Source organism: Gopherus evgoodei, chromosome 2 (assembly GCF_007399415.2).
Source record: "Gopherus evgoodei ecotype Sinaloan lineage chromosome 2, rGopEvg1_v1.p, whole genome shotgun sequence".
Taxonomy (NCBI): Eukaryota; Metazoa; Chordata; order Testudines; family Testudinidae; genus Gopherus; species Gopherus evgoodei.
Window position 1 is genome coordinate 212254317 of NC_044323.1, and position 18947 is coordinate 212273263.

General features: G+C 49.5%; 1 protein-coding gene across 5 annotated transcripts in view; it reads right to left on the minus strand.

Moving 5' to 3' along the window:
- Positions 1-18947, minus strand: part of ROCK1 (Rho associated coiled-coil containing protein kinase 1) — a 199002-nt gene that overhangs the window by 9057 nt on the left and 170998 nt on the right. For all 5 annotated transcript variants that reach the window (XM_030552885.1, XM_030552881.1, XM_030552882.1 and 2 more), the window contains 2 exons: positions 18663-18924; positions 17666-17873 (listed from right to left, as the gene is read on the minus strand). In XM_030552885.1, coding sequence (XP_030408745.1) covers positions 17666-17873; positions 18663-18924 — 470 coding nt within the window. The remainder of the gene's footprint in view (positions 1-17665; positions 17874-18662; positions 18925-18947) is intronic.

Genomic DNA, 18947 nt, shown 5'->3' on the forward strand with positions numbered 1-18947 from the left:
CACATCAGAACACTAAAAGGAACCCAGTTACTGCTGATGCGACAAAGCAACTTCCCTTCTCTGAGTACCAGGAGAACCTAGTCAGAAACTTGGGATCTATAGATAAAAGAGGCATCAAACCCTTCATGCAGTGATGCCCAGCACTGTGCAGTGATGATGCTTGAATGCCAATGGCTAGGCACCAGGTCACCTCACTTCAAGGTGTTATGGCTATAGTGCTACAACTCCAGCATATCTCATCTCTACAGCACTGGTTCAACGAGAGACACCATCTCTGTGACAGCAGTACACACAGGCAATTCCATGTCCCCTAGGCAGCAAGGCACATCAGATTCATGGTGCCAACACAGAGAGGTCAAAGAAAGCACTAGTGTATCAAAATAGTTGTGCAATGAGGTGGAGGCACATGCACCAAACTGCCTCATCATATCAGTGTGATTATTCTGAGGAAGATGCACCTCTTCATCCGAAACCAGTGAGCCAGAATGCCTCTCTTGTATGCCAACAGTATGAGGCAGAGATGACAAAGCACTGGAGTGCCTCTTCTGTGTGGTGCCAATGTGTTGAAGTAGTGGTGCCAATGTGCCCTTCCTGCTTGTTGCTGGGGTTTTGAGGCAGAGGTGGTATACTTAAGATTACTACCACTACATGGTGTTGCTGAGTCCAGGCAGAGATAGTTACTCACCAGAGTTCCTCTTTTCACTGGCGCTAATATATTTAGGCCAAGGCGTTGATGCCTCTTCTGCTTTATGATGATGTGCTGAGATGGAAGTTGCAATTACCAGAGTGTCTCAAACACATTGAGACACTGTGTTCTGGTGCACCTCTACTGCTTGGCACCAATGCATCAAAGCAGTGGTCCTAGTGTGCACTTATTATAAGGCAATCTTCTGTCCCTCTCTGCTTCTGGGCTCAAGTACTCTTCCATCATAACATCCTGATAGAGTGGTCAAATACATAAATCATCTAACCCCTAAAGCAAGCCTTGACCCTTAAGTGGAGGAAATGTCTTAACTCTGGCTAGGTATAGATTTATAGACTTTAGCAATCTGGTGACAGAAGGTCCCTGGACCAAGCATATGCCATCCAGAACATATTGCCAGGTACACCTCAAGTGCTATGTAGTGAGGGAATGGTGGAAGTAGTCTTCACAGATAAACCCTGAAAGAGAGTAATATAAAAGGAGAAACATGCTGAACAAACTACCCATACTAACAAATTACTTGAGCGAAGGAGATATCCTCATTCCTCATCAAGACGTGAATATAGCTGGACCGCTTGGTAGTAGTGACCATAATATAATTAAATTTAACATCCCTGTGGCGGGGAAAACTCCACAGCTGCCCAACACTGCAGCATTTAATTTCAGAAAGGGGAACTACACAAAAATGAGGAGGTTAGTGAAACAGAAAACGACGGTTACTCACCTTTGTAACTGTTCTTCTTCGAGATGTGTTGCTCATATCCATTCCAGTTAGGTGTGCGTGCGCCGCGTGCACGTTCGTCGGAAGACTTTTACCCTAGCAACACTCGGTAGGCCGGCAGGGCGCCCCCTGGAGTGGCACCGCTATGGAGCTTGATATATACCCCTGCCGGTCCATCCGTCCCTCAGTTCCTTCTTGCCAGCTACTCCAACAGTGGGGAAGGAGGGCAGGTTTGGAATGGATATGAGCAACACATCTCGAAGAACAACAGTTAAAAGGTGAGTAACCATCTTTTCTTCTTCGAGTGCTTGCTCATATCCATTCCAGCTAGGTGATTCCCAAGTCTTACCTAGGTGGAGGGGTCGGAGCGAGATGTTGCGGAATGTAAGACCGCTGAGCCAAAGGCGGCATCGTCTCTGGACTGCTGGACCAATGCGTAGTGCAATGCAAAGGTGTGGATGGAAGACCAGGTAACCGTGCAGCATATTTCCTGGATGGAAACATGGGCCAAGAACGCGGCAGATGAGGCTTGAGCCCGAGTAGAGTGGGCGGTGAGATGGCCAGTCGGAACGTGAGCCAAGTCATAGCATGCCCAAATACAGGATGTCACCCAAGATGAAATTCATTGGGAAGAGATTGGCATGCCCTTCATGCGCTCTGCCACCGCTACAAATAGCTGAGGCGAACGTCGGAAGGGTTTGGTCCTTTTGATGTAAAAAGGTGAGAGCCCTGCAGACATCCGGAGTATGCAGCTGTTGTTCCCAAAGCGATGAATGCGGCTTCGGAAAAAAGACTGGCAGAAAGATGTCCTGATTAACGTGGAAGGCAGAGACTATCTTAGGGAGGAATGCCGGCTGCGGTTACAGCTGTACCTTGTCCTTGTGGAATACCATATACAGGAGATCCACAGTTAATGCTTGAAGTTCTGAGACTCGCCTAGCCGAGGAATAGCGACGAGGAAGGCTGTCTTCCAGGACAGGTACAGCAGCGAGCATGTGGCTAAAGGCTCAAAGGGGGGACCCATCAGCCTAGCTAATACGAGGTTTAGATCCCAGGTAGGGATTGGGCGTTTGACCTGAGGGTAGAGTCGCTCCAAGCCTTTGAAGAATCTGGAAACTATGGGGTGAGAAAAAATGGAACTGCCAGTTTCCCCAGGATGGAAAAGGGAAATAGCTGCAAGATGCACCCTTATAGAAGAGGTCGCCAGGCCCTGCTCTTTGAAGGACCATAAATAGTCCAAAATAATGGGGACTGATACAGTTTGTGGGGTAAGGTCATGCTGGGTGCACCAGTGAGAGAAGCGCTTCCATTTAGCGAGATACGTTGTTCGTGTGGAAGGCTTTCTGCTTTCCAGCAGCACCTGCTGCACTGAGGTGGAACTACGCAACTCCGATTGGCTCAACCAGACAGCAGACAGGCTGTCAGATGAATGGACTGCAGGTCCTGGTGGTGAAGCCTGCCAAAGTCCTGCGTGATGAGGTCCGGGCAGAGTGGCAGGGGAATCGGGTCTGTCAGAGAAAGGTCGAGCAGCAGGGTGTACCAGTGCTGTTTCAGCCATGCCAGAGCGATCAGTATTAGGCGGGCTCTGTCCCTGCGGAGCTTGAGTAGAACTCGGTGGACGAGAGGAAATGGTGGGAAGGCATAAAATAGGTGACCTTTCCACGGAATTAGGAACGCATCTGTGAGGGAGCCTGGGGAGCGACCTTCTAGGGAGCGGAACACTTGGCATTTCCTGTTCACTCTGGAGGCAAAAAGGTCTATGTGGGGAAAGCCCCACCTCCGGAAAACAGAATGGAGATTGTCTGGATGGATGGACCACTCGTGCGACAGAAAGGATCTGCTCAGTTGATCTGCGAGAGTGTTCCGGACTCCTTGGAGAAAGGAGGCTACTAGATCTATGGAATGGGCTATGCAGAAGTCCCACAGTTGGATCGCTTCCCGACAAAGGGGGAGGACCATTTCCCTCCCTGTTTATGTAATACATGGCCATTGTGTCATCAGTGAACACTGCAACACAACAGCCATGTAGATGGTGTTGGAACGCTCAGCACGCCAGCCGGACTGCTCTCAGCTCTCGGACATTGATGTGTAACGTTAACTCGCGGGATGGCCAAAGGCCTTGAGAGCGAAGGTTCCCTAGGTGAGCACCCCAGCCCAGAGATGACACGTCCGTTGTTAGGGATGTGGAGGGCTGCGGTGGATGGAACGGCAGACCTGCACACACCAGGGATGACATATGCCACCAGTCGAGGGAGCCCAGAACGCTCAGGGGAATTGTGAGTATAATGTCTATGGCGTCTCTGCCCGGACGATAGGCTGAGGCGAGCCAAGTTTGGAGAGGACGCATTCGCAGTCTGGCGTGCTTTGTGACGTGCATGCAGCCATGTGACCGAGGAGGCCAAGGCAAGTGCGGGCAGAGGTTGTTGGGAAGCTCTGAAGTCTTTGTACAAGGGAGACTATAACCTGAAAATGATGTGGGGGCAAACTGGCCATTGCAAGGTTGGAGTCCAGCATGGCCCCAATAAACTCTATCCTCTGCGCAGGCACCAGAGTAGACTTTTCTAAATTGATTCACTGGTCTACAATTTTTGAGAAGTCGTCTGCTTCAGAGATAAAATGTGATACTTATGTATTTTGATGGGCTGAATTCAAATATGACAATTAAAACAACTGATTGGCTACTGTTTCTAATATATTTAAGTTTTTACATTTTATCTCTATGTATATTGTGTAGATAGTAGAGTTTTAATCATAAATTGTAAACCTAGGTCTTTTCATGTGTTTATGGTTGCTTTACAGGATAATATTTCACCTGTCCTGTTTATGTAACACCTTAAAAATCAGCAAAAGGGTTATATAAATAAAATTTATTGTGAAACAAAAGGCAAAAACTATTATGTACATAGTTTAGTCCTATTCAGTGTCTACTCGGTGCTTCTTGGCTTGTCTCTTGTATTCATTAAATGGAGCATCTCTTGTCACTGTCCAGCAATAGTCTGCAAGCATTGATGGGCTCCATTTGCCCTGATAGCCTGCCAGGAGATTCCACTGCTGTAGTCTGGAGCCCAACAGCTCTGCCTTACTCTTAGGTAGTTCCAAATCCCTGACAAGGTCATTCAGTTCACCTTGTGTTATGAGGTGTGGTTCAGAGGAGGAGGATGGGAGAAAATGTGGGTCCTGTGACATTGATGGGTCAGGACCAGAAGTTTCATCATCCTCCTCTTCCTCGTCTGACTCAAGTGAGAATGATTCTGGTGCATCAGGAACCGGCAGTCCTTCTCCGTGGGGTACTGGGCGCATAGCTGATGGAATGTTTGGATAATGCACAGTCCATTTTTTCTTCTTTGACACACCTTTCCCAACTGGAGGCACCATGCAGAAGTAACAATTGCTAGTATGAGCTGTTGGCTCTCTCCAAATCACTAGCAGTGCAAAAGACATAGATTTCCTTTTCCTGTTCAACCACTGGCGAAGATTTGTTGCACAAGTGTTGCAGCATATGTGTGGGGCCCACCTCTTGTCCTGATCTCCAATTTTGCAGCCAAAAGAAAGGTGATAGGCTTTCTTAACCATAGTGGTTATACTGCGCTTTTGTGATGCAAAAGTCACTTCACCACAAACATAGCAGGAGTTATCTGCACTGTTCACACGAGTACGAGGCATCTCTGCTCCCTTTGGCTAAACAGAAATGTGTCCCTTTGCAAAATCAAACACTGACAAATAAGAGAGCACGACACTGTATGATTTCTAGAGCTGATATAGGGCAAATTGTTCAGCACAGTGATGTAAGCTTCGTTAGGATTGCATCATCCATGACTTCTAGGAATAACATGATGCAATTCATGAGCTTCAGATTGCATCATTCATTGTTTTGCCTAAAAAGCAAGTACTCTCCAAACCTAGTCATAGATTTATTCATAGATCCAGTCAAAGATGTATTTTAGTCATTTCTGGTTTAAATTGAGATCCCTTGCCTTTATAACTCACTTATCCTCCGCCATTCCCAAGTCAAGGGTCGTATATACTGACCCAATAGCATATCTTGAAAACTAGAGCCAATCAACAATTTTAAGCATCATTTTCATTCTCAGTGACCCAGAATTAGTAAAGTTGGACTATATTTATTTCAGAAGCATTTTGGCTGTAGAGCAGTGTTATCAGGCCTAGACGCATGAACAGGTCCTTTATGATGGTCACATGACTGATGACTTGTGCCTCGGAGGCCCCTCGAATAAGCCAGTCATCGAGGTAAGGAAAGACATGTATTAGACGCCGTAGGGAAGCTGCGATGACCGCCATACACTTCATGAAGACTCGAGGAGCCGAGGAGAGGCCAAAGGGAAGGACAGTAAACTGATAATGTCGATGATTTACCACAAAGCATAGATACTGTCTGTGCGGGGGGTAAATTGCAATTTGGAAATATGCGTCTTTCATGTCGAGAACAGTGTACCAATCTCCGGGATTCAGGGAAGGAATGATGGTTCCCAGGGATACTATGCGGAACTTGAACTTTTTCATTAATTTGTTCAGTCCTCGCAGGTCTAGGATAGGCCGGACGCTCCCTTTTGCCTTGGGGATTAGGAAATATCGGGAATAAAACGCCATGCCCCTTAATTCCTCCAGTACCTCCTCTATAGCTCTGATTGTAAGGAGTTTCTGGACCTCCTGGAGGAGGAGTTGCTTGTGAGAGGGGTCCCTGAAGAGAGACGAGGGGGGGTGGGAGGGAGGGGGTGAAACAAACTGAAGATGGTATCCAAGTTCCGCCATGCGTAGGACCTAAAGATCTGAAGTTAATTGGGACCACGCAGGGAGGAACGGGGAAAGGCGGTTGTAGAACTGAAAGGGAGCCTGGGAGGCACTTGGTACACTGCTCTCGGGCGCACCCTCAAAAGTTTGATTTGGGTCCCGCTGTTGGTTTGGTGGGACCGGAATTGTTACCCCCTTGAGATCCAGACTGAAGTCTGCGGTTGGTATGACCTCGTCTTCTGGCAAAGGGAGCGGAATGTGACCGTCTTTGAGTCTGTGGCGTATGCATTCTCAGCAAACGCATAATTACACGGTTGTCCTTTAGACTCTGCAGCCTGGGGTCCGTCTTTTGTGAGAACAAGCCCTGTCCATCAAATGGCAAGTCTTGTATGGTATGTTGAAGTTCAGGTGGCAAGTCCTGACACTTGCAGCCATGATATACGTTGCGTGGTTATTCCAGAGGCGACCATTCTAGCCGCCGAATCAGCAGCATCTAGCAAGGCCTGTAGGGAGGTCCGCGCACCTCTCTTCCCCTGTAAATTCCTGGCAGGAGTCCTGCAGGACCAGCTCTGTAAACTTCCCTACCGCCTCCCAGGTGTTGTAGTTATACCTACTCCGGAGGGCTTGTTGGTTCGCTACCCTGAGTTGGAGGCCTCCTGAGGAATAGATTTTCCATCCCAACAAATCCATACGCCTGGCCTCCCTTGATTTAGATGCAGGGGCTTGTTGGCAGTGGCGCTCCCGTTCATTGACGGACTGTACAACCAATGAACAGGGCGGGGGGTGCATACAGAGGTACTCATACCCCTTGGAAGGCACCATGTACTTCCGTTCGACCCCTCTGGCTGTGAGCGGGATGGATGCCGGGGATTGCCAGATGGTGTCTGCTCTAGCCTGGATCGAATGGATGAAAGGGAAAGCCACTCTAGTTGGTGTCTCCGCAGACAAAATGCTTATTACCGGGTCCTCCACCTCTGGAACTTCCTCTACTGGTAAGTTAATATTCTGGGCAACATGCCGCAGAAGGTCCTGGTGTGACCTGAGGTCAATCGGAGGTGGGCCTGATGATGACGTCCCCGCTAATGTCTCATCTGGAGAAAAGGAGGATGACAGCCCAGGGACGAGTGGGTCCTGCACTGACTCCTGATCCTGGGGGACCTCCGGAGCTGTAAGGTCGTGCGGTTCCAGTGCGTGGGTATGGGTTTTCTCTGTACCAGCCGGGGGAGGTCTGCTCACAGTGGCTTCTGGCATGCGGTGTTCTGAGTGACCGGAGTGTGATGGGCCAGCCGGTTCCCCTTGGGCTTGATCATAAGTCCAAGGTGTCCAAAAGGACCACTGATGAGGTCCGTGGTCCAGGCCATGGATATGCATATCCGAATCCCCATAGGAAGCACTGTCCGCATGGGATGAGACGGATGGATGACGAGAAGGCCATGGAGGAGCTGAGGCCGATTGGATTGAGTCTCTGCGTCCATTCGATCCTTCTCTATGCGGTACCGGAGAACGGTACCGGGAGTCGTATCGGTGCCGAGAGTGGGACCGGGACCTGCAACCAGCATGGTGCCGGGAGGTCGACCGGTGCCTTGAATCTCCGTGCCGAGATTGGCTGCGAGAGGTACGGCGGAGCCAGGACCTGGACCGGTTCCAAGAGTACCGAGACGGTGATCGGGATCTCGAGCGGTGCCGGGACTGCGAGCGGTATTGGGACTGATGGCAGGACCGAGTACCTGCAGGACCTGGATCATGACCGGCGACGTTCGATGGTACCAGGTGAAGATGGCCTCATCATGGCAGGCTTGCCCAATGATTGAACAACCTGCACCGGCAGCGCCGGGGGCTGAGGCAGCTCGGGCTCCGTCAAGGCAATCAGTTCTTCTGCTGTGGAGAAGGTCTCTGGCGTGGAGGTTACGACAAGCTCGACCACAGCGTGTGCTGGGGAGCTGATAGGCACTGGCCTCGACGGCTCTTGTGAGACCAGAATCAACGGTGCAGAGGTCTTCGGTGCCGCAGCAGTTGGTGGTGCCGGGCGGTTCGACTTGGTTGTACGCTCTGACTGCGGCGTAGACACAGGGGCTGCAAGAGTCTTATACCTCTTGCTCCTTGGGGAGAGGGAGCGGTGCTGGGCAGAAGCTTGGGCCGGTGAGGGCTGGTGCCGAGAAGCCTTCACCGCAGTCATGCGCTCCGGTGCAGAGTAGGCACTTGTCCTCGGTGCCGCAGTCGGTGCCGAAGATGGAGGAGTTAGAGCTGCCTCCATCAAAAGTTGCTTCAGGCGAATGTCCCGTTACTTTTTTGTCCGGGGCTTGAAAGCCTTGCAGATTCGGCACTTGTCCGTGAGGTGGGATTCGCCTAAGCACTTTAAACAGGAGTCATGAGGGTCTCCTGTGGGCATCGGCCTATGACAGACCGCGCACGGTCTGAAGCCTGGGGAACCGGGCATGGGCCCCAGTACCGGGTGAGGAGAAGGGGCTAACCCCTGACCCTCTTTAACTATATACAATAACTACTACAAGAACTACTAAAACAGAACTAACTAGAACTATAGAAAATCAAACTATATAAACAAGTGAATAGCTAGGGAGGTGGAGATCAGCTAAGCCACGCTCCACTGTTCCAACGACCGACACGGGTGGTAAGAAGGAACTGAGGGACGGATGGGCTGGCAGGGGTATATATCAAGCTTCATAGCGGCGCCACGCCAGGGGGTGCCCTGCCAGCCCACCGAGTGTTGCTAGGGTAAAAAAGTCTTCCAACGAATGAGCATGCGGCGCGTGCACACCTAACTGGAATGGATATGAGCAAGCACTCGAAGAAGAATTAAAAGGTACAGTATCTGAAGTAAAATCCCTGGAAACTGCATGGAAACTTTTTAAAGACACCATAGCAGAGGCTCAACTTAAATGTATACCCCAATTTAAAAAACATAGTAAGAGAATCAAAAAAGGGCCACAAACAAAAAAGTAAAAGAAGCAGTGAGAGGCAAAAAGGCATCCTTTAAAAAGTGGAAGATAAATCCTAATGAGGAAAATAGAAAACAGCATAAACTCTGGTAAGTGAAGTGTAAAAATATAATTAGAAAGACCAAAAAAGAATTTGAAGAACGGCTAGTAATAGCAAAAAAAAAATTAAATACATCAGAAGCAGAAAGCCTACTCAACAACCAGTGGGTCCACTGGACAATAGAGATGCTAATGGAGCACTTAAAGACGATAAAGCATTGCGGAGAAACTAAATGAATTCTTTGCATCGGTCTTCACGGCTGAGCATGTGAGGGAGATTCCCAAACCTGAGCCATTCTTTTTGGGTGACAGATCTGAGGAATTGTCCCAAATTGAGGTGCCATTAGAGAAGTTTTTGGAACAAATTTATAAACTAAATAATAATAAGTCTCCAGGACATGATGATATTCACCCAAGAGTTCGAAAGGAACTCAAACATGAAAATGCAGGACTATTAACTATCATCTGTAACCTGTCCTTTAAATCAGCTTCTGCACCAAATGACTGGAAGATAGCTAATGTGATACCAATATTTAAAAAGGGCTCCAGAGGTGACCCTGGCAACTACAGGCCAGTAAGCCTCACTTCAGTATTGGGCAAATTGGTTGAAACTATCGTAAAGAACAAAATTGTGAAACACATAGATGAACATAATTTGTTGGGAAATAGTCAACATGGTTTTCGTAAAGGGAAATCATGCCTCACCAATCTACTAGAAATCTTTGAGGGGGTCTACAAGCATGTAGACAAAGGAAATCCAGTGGATACAGTGTATTTAGATTTTCAGAAAGCCTTTGACAAGGTCCCTCGCCAAAGGCTCTTAAGCAAAATAAGTAGTCATGGAATAAGAGGGAAGGTTCTCTCATGAATTGGTAACTGGTTAAAAGATAGGAAACAAAGGGTAGGAATAAATGGTCAGTTTTCAGAATGGAGAGAGGTAAATAGCGGTGTCCCCCAGGGATCTGTACTGGGCCCAGTCCTATTTAACATATTCATAAACGATCTGGAGAAAGGGGTAAACAGTGAGGTGGCAAATCTGCAGATGATACAAAACTACTCAAGACAGTTAAATCCCAGGCAGACTGCGAAAAGTTACAAACTGACTCTCAAAACTGGGAGACTGGCCAACAAAATGGCAGATTAAATTTAAATGTTGATAAATGCAAAATAATGCACATTGGAAAACATAATCCTAACTATACATATACAATGATGGGTTCTAAATTAGCTGTTACCACTCAAGAAAGAGATCTTGCAGTCATTGTGGATAGTTCTCTGAAATCATCCACTCTATGTGCAGCGGCAGTCAAAAAAGCAAACAATGTCAGGAATCATCAAGAAAGGGATAGATAAGAAGACAGAAAATATCATATTGCCTTTATATAAATCCATGGTTCGCCCACACCTTGAATACTGAATGCAGATGTGGTCGCCCCACCTCAAAAAAGATATATTGGAATTGGAAAAAGTTCAGAAAAGGGCAACAAAAATTATTAGGGGTATAGAACAGCTTATAGACTAACAGACGTATTGGAGCATGAGCTTTCATGGGTGAATACATGCATCCGATGAAGTGGGTATTCACCCACGAAAGCTCATGCTCCAATATGTCTGTTAGTCTATAACGTGCCACAGGACTCAGATTCTTGAAGCAGCAAAGAGCTACGGAAGTCACAAAGAGCTCTCTTGTGCAGGGGCTTGAGATGCAAGCATGAGAATCGTATGTATAGTATCTTTAAAGAAGGTTCTTTTTAATTAAGGTTCAATACTGCATACAAAGGTGTTCATGAAGAATATATATACTACTGTCAATTTAAAAAAAAAATCCACATTTGCCAATACCAACATCTGTGATTAACTTTGCTAGAAAATAAGCTAAGGAACTGGATAAGACGGTTACTCACCTTTGTAACTGTTGTTCTTCGAGATGTGTTGCTCATATCCACTCCAGTTAGGTGTGTGCGCCGCGCGTGCACATTCGTCGGAAAACTTTTACCCTAGCAACTCAGTGGGCCGGCAGGTCGCCCCCTAGAGTGGCGCCATCATGGCGCTTGATATATACCCCTGCCGGCCCACTCACTCCTCAGTTCCTTCTTGCCGGCTACTCCGACAGTGGGGAAGGAGGGCGGGTGTGGAATGGATATGAGCAACACATCTCGAAGAACAACAGTTACAAAGGTGAGTAACCGTCTTTTCTTCTTCGAGTGATTGCTCATATCCATTCCAGTTAGGTGAATCCCAAGCCTTACGTAGGCGGTGGGGTTGGAGTGAAATGTGGCAGAATGAAAACTGCTGAGCCAGAGGCTACAGCATCTCTTGACCATTGAACCAGGGCATACTGCGAAGCAAAGATATGGACCGAGGACCAATGGAGCTGCGCGACAGATCTCGTGGGAAGGAACACGAGCCAGCAAGGCGGCAGATGAAGCCTGAGCCCTGGTAGAATGCACGGTGATGTGGCTTGGGGAAATATGAGCCAAATCATAACAAGTGCAGACGTCCACCATCACCCAAGATGAGATCCTCTGAAGGGAAAACAAGCAAGCCCTCCCTTTGGCCCGCTACCGTGACAGAGCTGGGGCACCTTACGAAATGGTTCTGTCAGCGCAATATAAATGCGAGCACTCCACAGATGTTCAAGGAGTGCAATGGTTGTGCCCATTGCGTTGAGCTGTGGGTAACATGAAAGGCCGAAATCACCTTAGGGAGGAAAGCCGGGTGCGGTCATAACTGCACCTTGTCTTTGTGAAACCTAGTGTACGGCGGAACCAGCGTAAGAGCTCTGAGCTCGGAGACCCGTCTGGCCGATGTAACAGCTACGAGGAAAGATGTCGTCCAAGACAGGTATAGCAGAGGGCCAGTCGTGAACAGCTCGACTGGGGGAGACATAAATCTGGTTAAAACTAGGTTGAGGTCCCAGATTGGGGCTGGGCGGCGCACCCGAGAGTGCAAGCGCTCCAAGCCCTTAAGGGACCTCGAACCCATAGAGCGTGAGAACATGGAACGTCCACCTTAGCCTGGCTGGAAGGTAGAGATGGCTGCCGAGTGTACCCTCAGCGATGATACCGCCAGGTCCTGCCGCTGAAGGCCAGAGGCAGGCCAAATAGAGGGGATCGAGACCTCAGCAGGAGCAAGATCGAGCGTATTGCAGCTGTAGAAGAAACGCTTCCACCTGGCCCGGTACGTTGACCAGGTGGAAGGCTTCCTGTCACCCCGGCTCAGTTACGCAGCAGCCACACCGTGAGGCGAAGAGGCTGCAGGTCCGAGTGACGAAGCCTGTCGTTGCCCTGAGTGATGAGGTCTGGGTGGGGTGGCAGGGTAATTGGGTCTGTTATTGACAGGCCAAGCAACGTGGTATATCAGTGCTGCCTGGACCACTCTGGAGTGATCATGATGATGCGCGCTCTGCCCCTGCAGAGTTTGAGCAGGACCTAATGAACCAGTGGGAACAGTGGGAAGGCATAATGGAGTTGGCCTTTCCCCGGCACCAGGAATGCGTCCAAGATCGATCCTGAGGAGAGACCTTGGAAGGAGCAGAACATCTGGCATTTTCTGCTCTCACGGTGAGCGAACAGGTCTATGTGAGGAAACATCTCCACTTCTGGAAAGCAGAACGCCTCACATGGGGCAGAGTGATCACTCGTAAGACAGGAAAGACCTGCTGAGTCAAAGCGCCAAGACGTTCCGAACGCCTGGGAGAAAGGACGTCACCAGCTCCATCGAGTGGGCCATGCAAAAGTCCCGGAAATGGATGGCCTCCTGACAAAAGGGGGGAAGACCATGTCCCTCCCTGGATATTCATGAAGCACATGGCCGTTGTGTTGGCTGTAAACACCGAGATACAACGGCCTCGCAGCTGCCGCTGGAACCCCTGGCACGCCAGGCGGACTACTCTCATTTTTGGGGCATTGATGTGAAATGCCAGCTCCCGAGAAGACCAAAGGCCTTAAGCTCGGAGGTGACCATGAGCACTCGAGCAGAGAGATGACGCGTCCGTCGTCAGAGGCAGTGAGGGCTGGGGCGGATGAAACCGCATCCCTGCCCACACCAGGGAGGGAGTTAGCCACCACTCTAGGGAGCCTAAGGTGCTCGAGGGAACAGTGACTACCATGACCATCGGCTCCCTGTCCGGGTGGTACGCCGAGGTGAGCCGGACTTGGAGAGGACGGAGGCGGAGCTTCGCGTGTTTGGTTACAAACTTGCGGGCAACCATGGACCCAGGAGACTGAGACAAGTACGAGCCGAGGTCGTTGGGAAAGCCTGCAGACCTCAGATGATTGTTGCCATGGCCTAAAACCGCAGTTGTGATAAGCAGGCTCCGGCTAGGTAGGAGACCAGGATAGCCCCTAGGAAGTCCAACCTCTGCGTGGGAACCAGAGTGGATTGCTCTATAGTAATCATCAGGCCTTGACCCATGAATAAGACCGTGACGATTCCCACGCGCTGAGTGGTTTGTGTCTCAGAGTCTCCTCGGATAAGCGAATCGTCCAGATACGGAAAAACGCATATCCGACATCAGCGAAGGTAGGCGGCGACTATGGCCGTAAACCAGAAGTACTGACAGTTGGCTAGAAAGCGGAGGTATCTCCTGTGCGGAGGGAAGATGGCATTGCGAAAGTACGCGTCCTTCATATCCAGGGCGGCATAGTAGCCCCCAGGAGGCAAGGATGGAATAATGGTTCCCAGGGATACCGTGCGGAACTTCAACCTTATCCTAAACCGGTTGAGTCCGTGCAGGACTAGGAAGGTCTGAGACCTGCGTTCGAGTGGGGGACTAGGGCATAACGGGAGTAAAAGCCCTTGCCCCTTTCGTCCGCTGAAGGGGGACAGGGCTAGAGCAAATTAGAGGTGGTACCTATGCTCCAACGTGCGCAGGACCCAGCGATCTGAAATTAACTGGGGCCACGCCAGGAGAAAGCGGGATTGGGATCCCGGCCTGTGACTGGTACACCGCCCTCAGGCGCACCTTGGAAGGTTCGTCTTTGGTCCCAGTGGTAATTGCGAGGGACCTTGACCTTGGCTCTTTAGGGGTCCTGACGTTCGTCTGCGACCACCTTGGCCTCGCCGTTTGCCAAAGTCCTGTCTCTGGCTAGGCACAGAGTATGGCGGCTGGGGACAGAAAAGGCCTGCGTTTGGTCGCTGGCATATGCATGCTGAGAGAGCGCATTAGGACCCTATTGTCCATCAGGCTTCGCAGCCTGGGGCTGTCTTTGCCGCGAAGAGGCCTGTACCAACAAAGGGTAAATCCTGAATGGCATACTGCAGCTCTGGCCGGAGGTTTGAAACCTGAAGCCATGAGATGCACCTCATGGCGACACCAAAGGCCAGAGTCCTGGCTGCAGAGTCTGCTGCGTCCAACGAGGCCTGGAGGGACGCTCTGGGTACCTTTTTTCCCCCGTCCTCCAAGACGGCAGCGAACTCTTGGCGGGAGTTTTGAGGGAGAAACTCCATAAACTAAACTACCTTCACCCAGGTGCTACAATTATCGCAGCTAAGCAAGGCTTGTTGCTTTGCTACCCAGAGCTGCAGGGCCTCTGCAGAGTACACCTAGCGGCCAAGCAGGTTCATTCGCCAAGACTCTTTCAGTTTCGGGGCTGGCGCCCGCTGGCCATCATATCACAATCGTGGTCCTGAGCATAAGATCTGCGCATGTGGGATGACACGGATGCGTGTCCGGATGACCATGGAGGTACTAAAAGAAGGCACAGGCAGAGTCTCTGACTCTATCGGACCTTGCCCAACTCGGCACCGGGGACCGGCACCGGGAGGCGTACCGGTACCTGGAACGAGATCCAGACCCGCAACCAGAACGGTGCCGGGAGGTCGACCGAGATCTCGAGGCTCGGGGAGAGGCTACAGGAGTCAAGGTACCTGTCGCGGTGCCGGGAGTCGGAACGGTGCCGATAGCGGGTCGGTGAACGGGATACCGACCGGTGCAGCGAGTGCGACCAGTACCGATGAGGAAAACAGCACCGGGACTGTAAGTGGTGTAGGGCGTGCTGACAGGACCTGGAGTGTCTGCGGGACCGTGATCATGAACGGTGCCGCTCTGCTGTGCTGACAGAGGACGGTCACATGAAGAGACTGTATTACCCGCACCGGCGGTGCCGGGGTCAGGCAGCATCGACTCTGTCATGGCAATGAGATCCCTCGCCGCTGGTAATGTCTCCGGCGTGGAGGGAACAGCAGGCTCAACCACAGTGCATACTGGGGAGCTGTCAGGCACCGGATTTGACGGCCCTCGTGGGACCGGGATCGACGGTACCGAGGTCGTCAGAGCTTCGGTAGGTGTCGGTGCCGGGCGATCCGCGCTAGATGAGCTGTCTGGCTGCGGTGCCGTTGGCACGGAAGCAGCAGGAGCAGTAGCTCAACCACGGCGCGTGCCGGAGAGCTGTCAGGCACCGGATTCAATGGCCCTGGGGGACTGGAATCGACGGTGCCGATGTCGTCGGTGCCTCTGCAGGTGCCGGTGCCGGGCGATCCGACTTAGACGAGCTCTCTGGCTGCGATGCAGGTGGCACGGAAGCAGCAGGAGCAGGGGGCTCAACCACGGCGCGTGCCGGGGAGCCGTCAGGCATCAGCAGGAATCGTAGGCTCTCTCGACCTCGGAGGAAGGGAGCGGTGCCGAGTCGACTTCGGTGCCGGCGACGGCCGGTGCCGAAAGGCCGTGGCAGTACCGGCGGGGTCCGGTGCCGAGGAGGCGCTTCTGCCAGCCGCTTGATCATCGCTCAGCGCCCAAGGTGGAGGGGTAAGTGAAAGTCCCGCTCCTTTTTGTTCTTGGCTTAAAAGCCTTGCAAATGGGGCACTTAGCTGTCAAGTGTGATTCCCTGAGGCACTTCAAACAGGAGTCGTGTGGATCTCTCTTCGGCATCGGCTTCTGGCAGGCCGAGCCCATTTTAAGACCCGGTGAGCCGTGCATGGGCTCCGGCACCAGGTTCATGGAAGGGGCTACTTCCTGAACCCCGCTAACAATTACTAAACTAACTATGTTAGCAAAGAAAAACGTATAACTATACAAATATATATATAAAAGGATATAACTGCATAACTATATACGAGAACTACGAGTAGCTAGGGAAGTGGAGGTCAGCTAAGCCGCGCTCCACTGTTCCAACGACCGACACGGGCGGTAAGAAGGAACTGAGGAGCGGGTGGGCCGGCAGGGGTATATATCAAGCGCCATGATGGCGCCACTCTAGGGGGCGACCTGCCGGCCCACTGAGTTGCTAGGGTAAAAGTTTTCCGACGAATGTGCACGCGCGGCGCACACACCTAACTGGAATGGATATGAGCAATCACTCGAAGAAGAAACAAGACTTGTATCCTGTGTTCAACTAGTTGTCCGCCGAAGTAGTACAATGTAAATATACAGTCATATTACAAATGTGGTGAACTGTAGCTTTTTAAGTCAGTAAAATCAAGGATTGGTGGCATTCCCTGTTCATGGGGATCTTGGTTGTGCCGACCTGAGAGATTCTTCAGGACTGAGACTCACCGAGCTTCTATGGTTGCCATGTGGAGCTACGAAACTTCAGATAAATCGTGCAGGGGAGGAGAGCTCCTCTTTGCACAACTCTTAGAGGGAGATCTGCCACTAGAGCTTCCTGTGCTCTGATTTTTTTCTTTGGCGGGCCTCTTTTCCATTTTTGTCGACTTACGGGTCACGGAGAATGACCATCTGTGGGGTAAGAAGCCCGCACGTGCGCTCTTGGGAGCAGAGTGTACTGGGCGGTTGGTCAACCTGGATTTGATGTCAGCTCTATGGATCTAGAAGAGAAAAATCTGAAATATTGCCTCCCCGTTCTTACAGCCTGGGATGTGAATAATTGGCAATTTTTATATTTTCCAGGAATGTGTGATTCCCTGAGACAGCAGAGATCTTTAACATGCCCACCACTGATGGGCACAGCGCCCTCAGAAGATGGGCAGTACTTAAACCTTGGAGATCCTGAGGTGGCCACCTCAGAAAAAAACTCTCTTTTTTAATTTTTAAAAAGTACACTAGCTCTAACTATAAATATGAATACACTATTAAATTGGAATACAGAGGGACGGACAACAATTGCTCTGTCTTGATACCAAGAGCTGACTGAGAGAAACTGATGGCAGATGGTGTTCTTCAACTCTTATCCCCTCACTAAGGAACAGGAGGAGCTGCAGGGTGCATGTGCACCGTGCAGATATGCTGGCCAAAAGGCTCTAAACTCAAGTGCAGGAGGTACACGCACACCATTAGTGGAATATGCATATGGACAATCACTCAAAATAGGAAGATGAGATTCTCAGAGCTAAATTTCAAAATGGAATGATTTGTACCTGTTTTTCCTCAAGACTATTTTCAATCATGAAACTGTGAAACAACGGCATTTTAATTCTGTTGTAAGTGAAAAGTTCAGCACAACTTTATCTGCAGAATTAGTAACAATGCTCCCATGTCTGATACACACAGACATTTTTGCATTAAAGAGAACTAGACATTTTACAGTTATTTCTCACCTAGTTTTTCCAGAAGCATTTTTAACAACTTTTCGGAAAGACTGATTTGTGGACGATCTTGCAGACAGAGTTCTAGGGGAAGCACGAATGAAACTGGATGGGGGTGTCTTGGGGATCTTCTTTACTAAATGCGTGACCCATTTCTTCTGTTCATCCTGACAGGATGCCAACAACAACATATCTCTTGCTGAAGTTACATCATAACTCACTATCAATAAGAGAAGAAAGAAGACTATTCAGTGAAAAACTAGGAATAATCATCAATATAATGCTTATAGTGTTATGATAACCATGCTGCTAGGATAATGCTGGAATCTGCATGCTTAACAAATTTTTACTGAAATGGGTCATATATTTGTAAAACACACAATAAATATCAGGGGAAATCACAGAAATTAAACATAAAACTATGCAAGTCTGTCTATGTTAACATAATTAATATTATGGAGATTGACCAGTCTACTTTAATTTTAGTCTTAATAAAGCTGTGTTGGTGCTCTGTGGCCCAAATTCTGGAGAGAAACACGCACTCACAGTACAGGGATGTGTACTGCTCTGTGGGAGCACAAAGGAGGGATGCTGTCCTTCAGCGCAGGGAATAGATGAAGACCCACTCTAAGGCTGCTGCTCTAGCCTTAAGGCTGCAGTATGCTCTCTGGCCCCCATGAGTCCGTCTATGAAAGTGCGGAGAACGGTGGAAGGATCCATGTAGCACTGGGTGCTCCTTAGCATTCCCCTCCTATGGCCTCTCTCTGCATATAATCCTCTAGAACATGGTCTAAACTCCTGCAGCAGGTGGAGGCAGGGCACAGTTTGCCTCTTTAATTGCAATGTGTTAGCTGTCTCTTTATTTTAACTATACTTACCAGTAAAGATTTTTCTAAATTTATCATTAATAAATTATTATTTTTTAATCTGGTAATTTGAAGTATTTAGCTAGAAATGCAAATAATAACTGTTTCAAGCTACAAAAAACATAATAGATACAGCTCCTTACCTTTACATGGAGCAATTAATTCCTCCTTTTTATCTAAGTGATCCTTATGGCACTTAACATGGCACTTTCGACACTCCAAGGCAGGGGGCGGCTTAAAGACATGCCAGAGGGGTTTGGCACAGGCCTCGCAGTTGGCTGGAAAGTGGTATAATGTAGGAATAAATTCATGACCTTTGTGATTTAGAAAATTTGTTTTCTCCACTGTCTGTGCTGGTTCTGCTTCCAAATCTTTCCTGCATTCACCCTCATTAGCATACAGAATCTGAGGAAAAAAAAAAGAGAGAT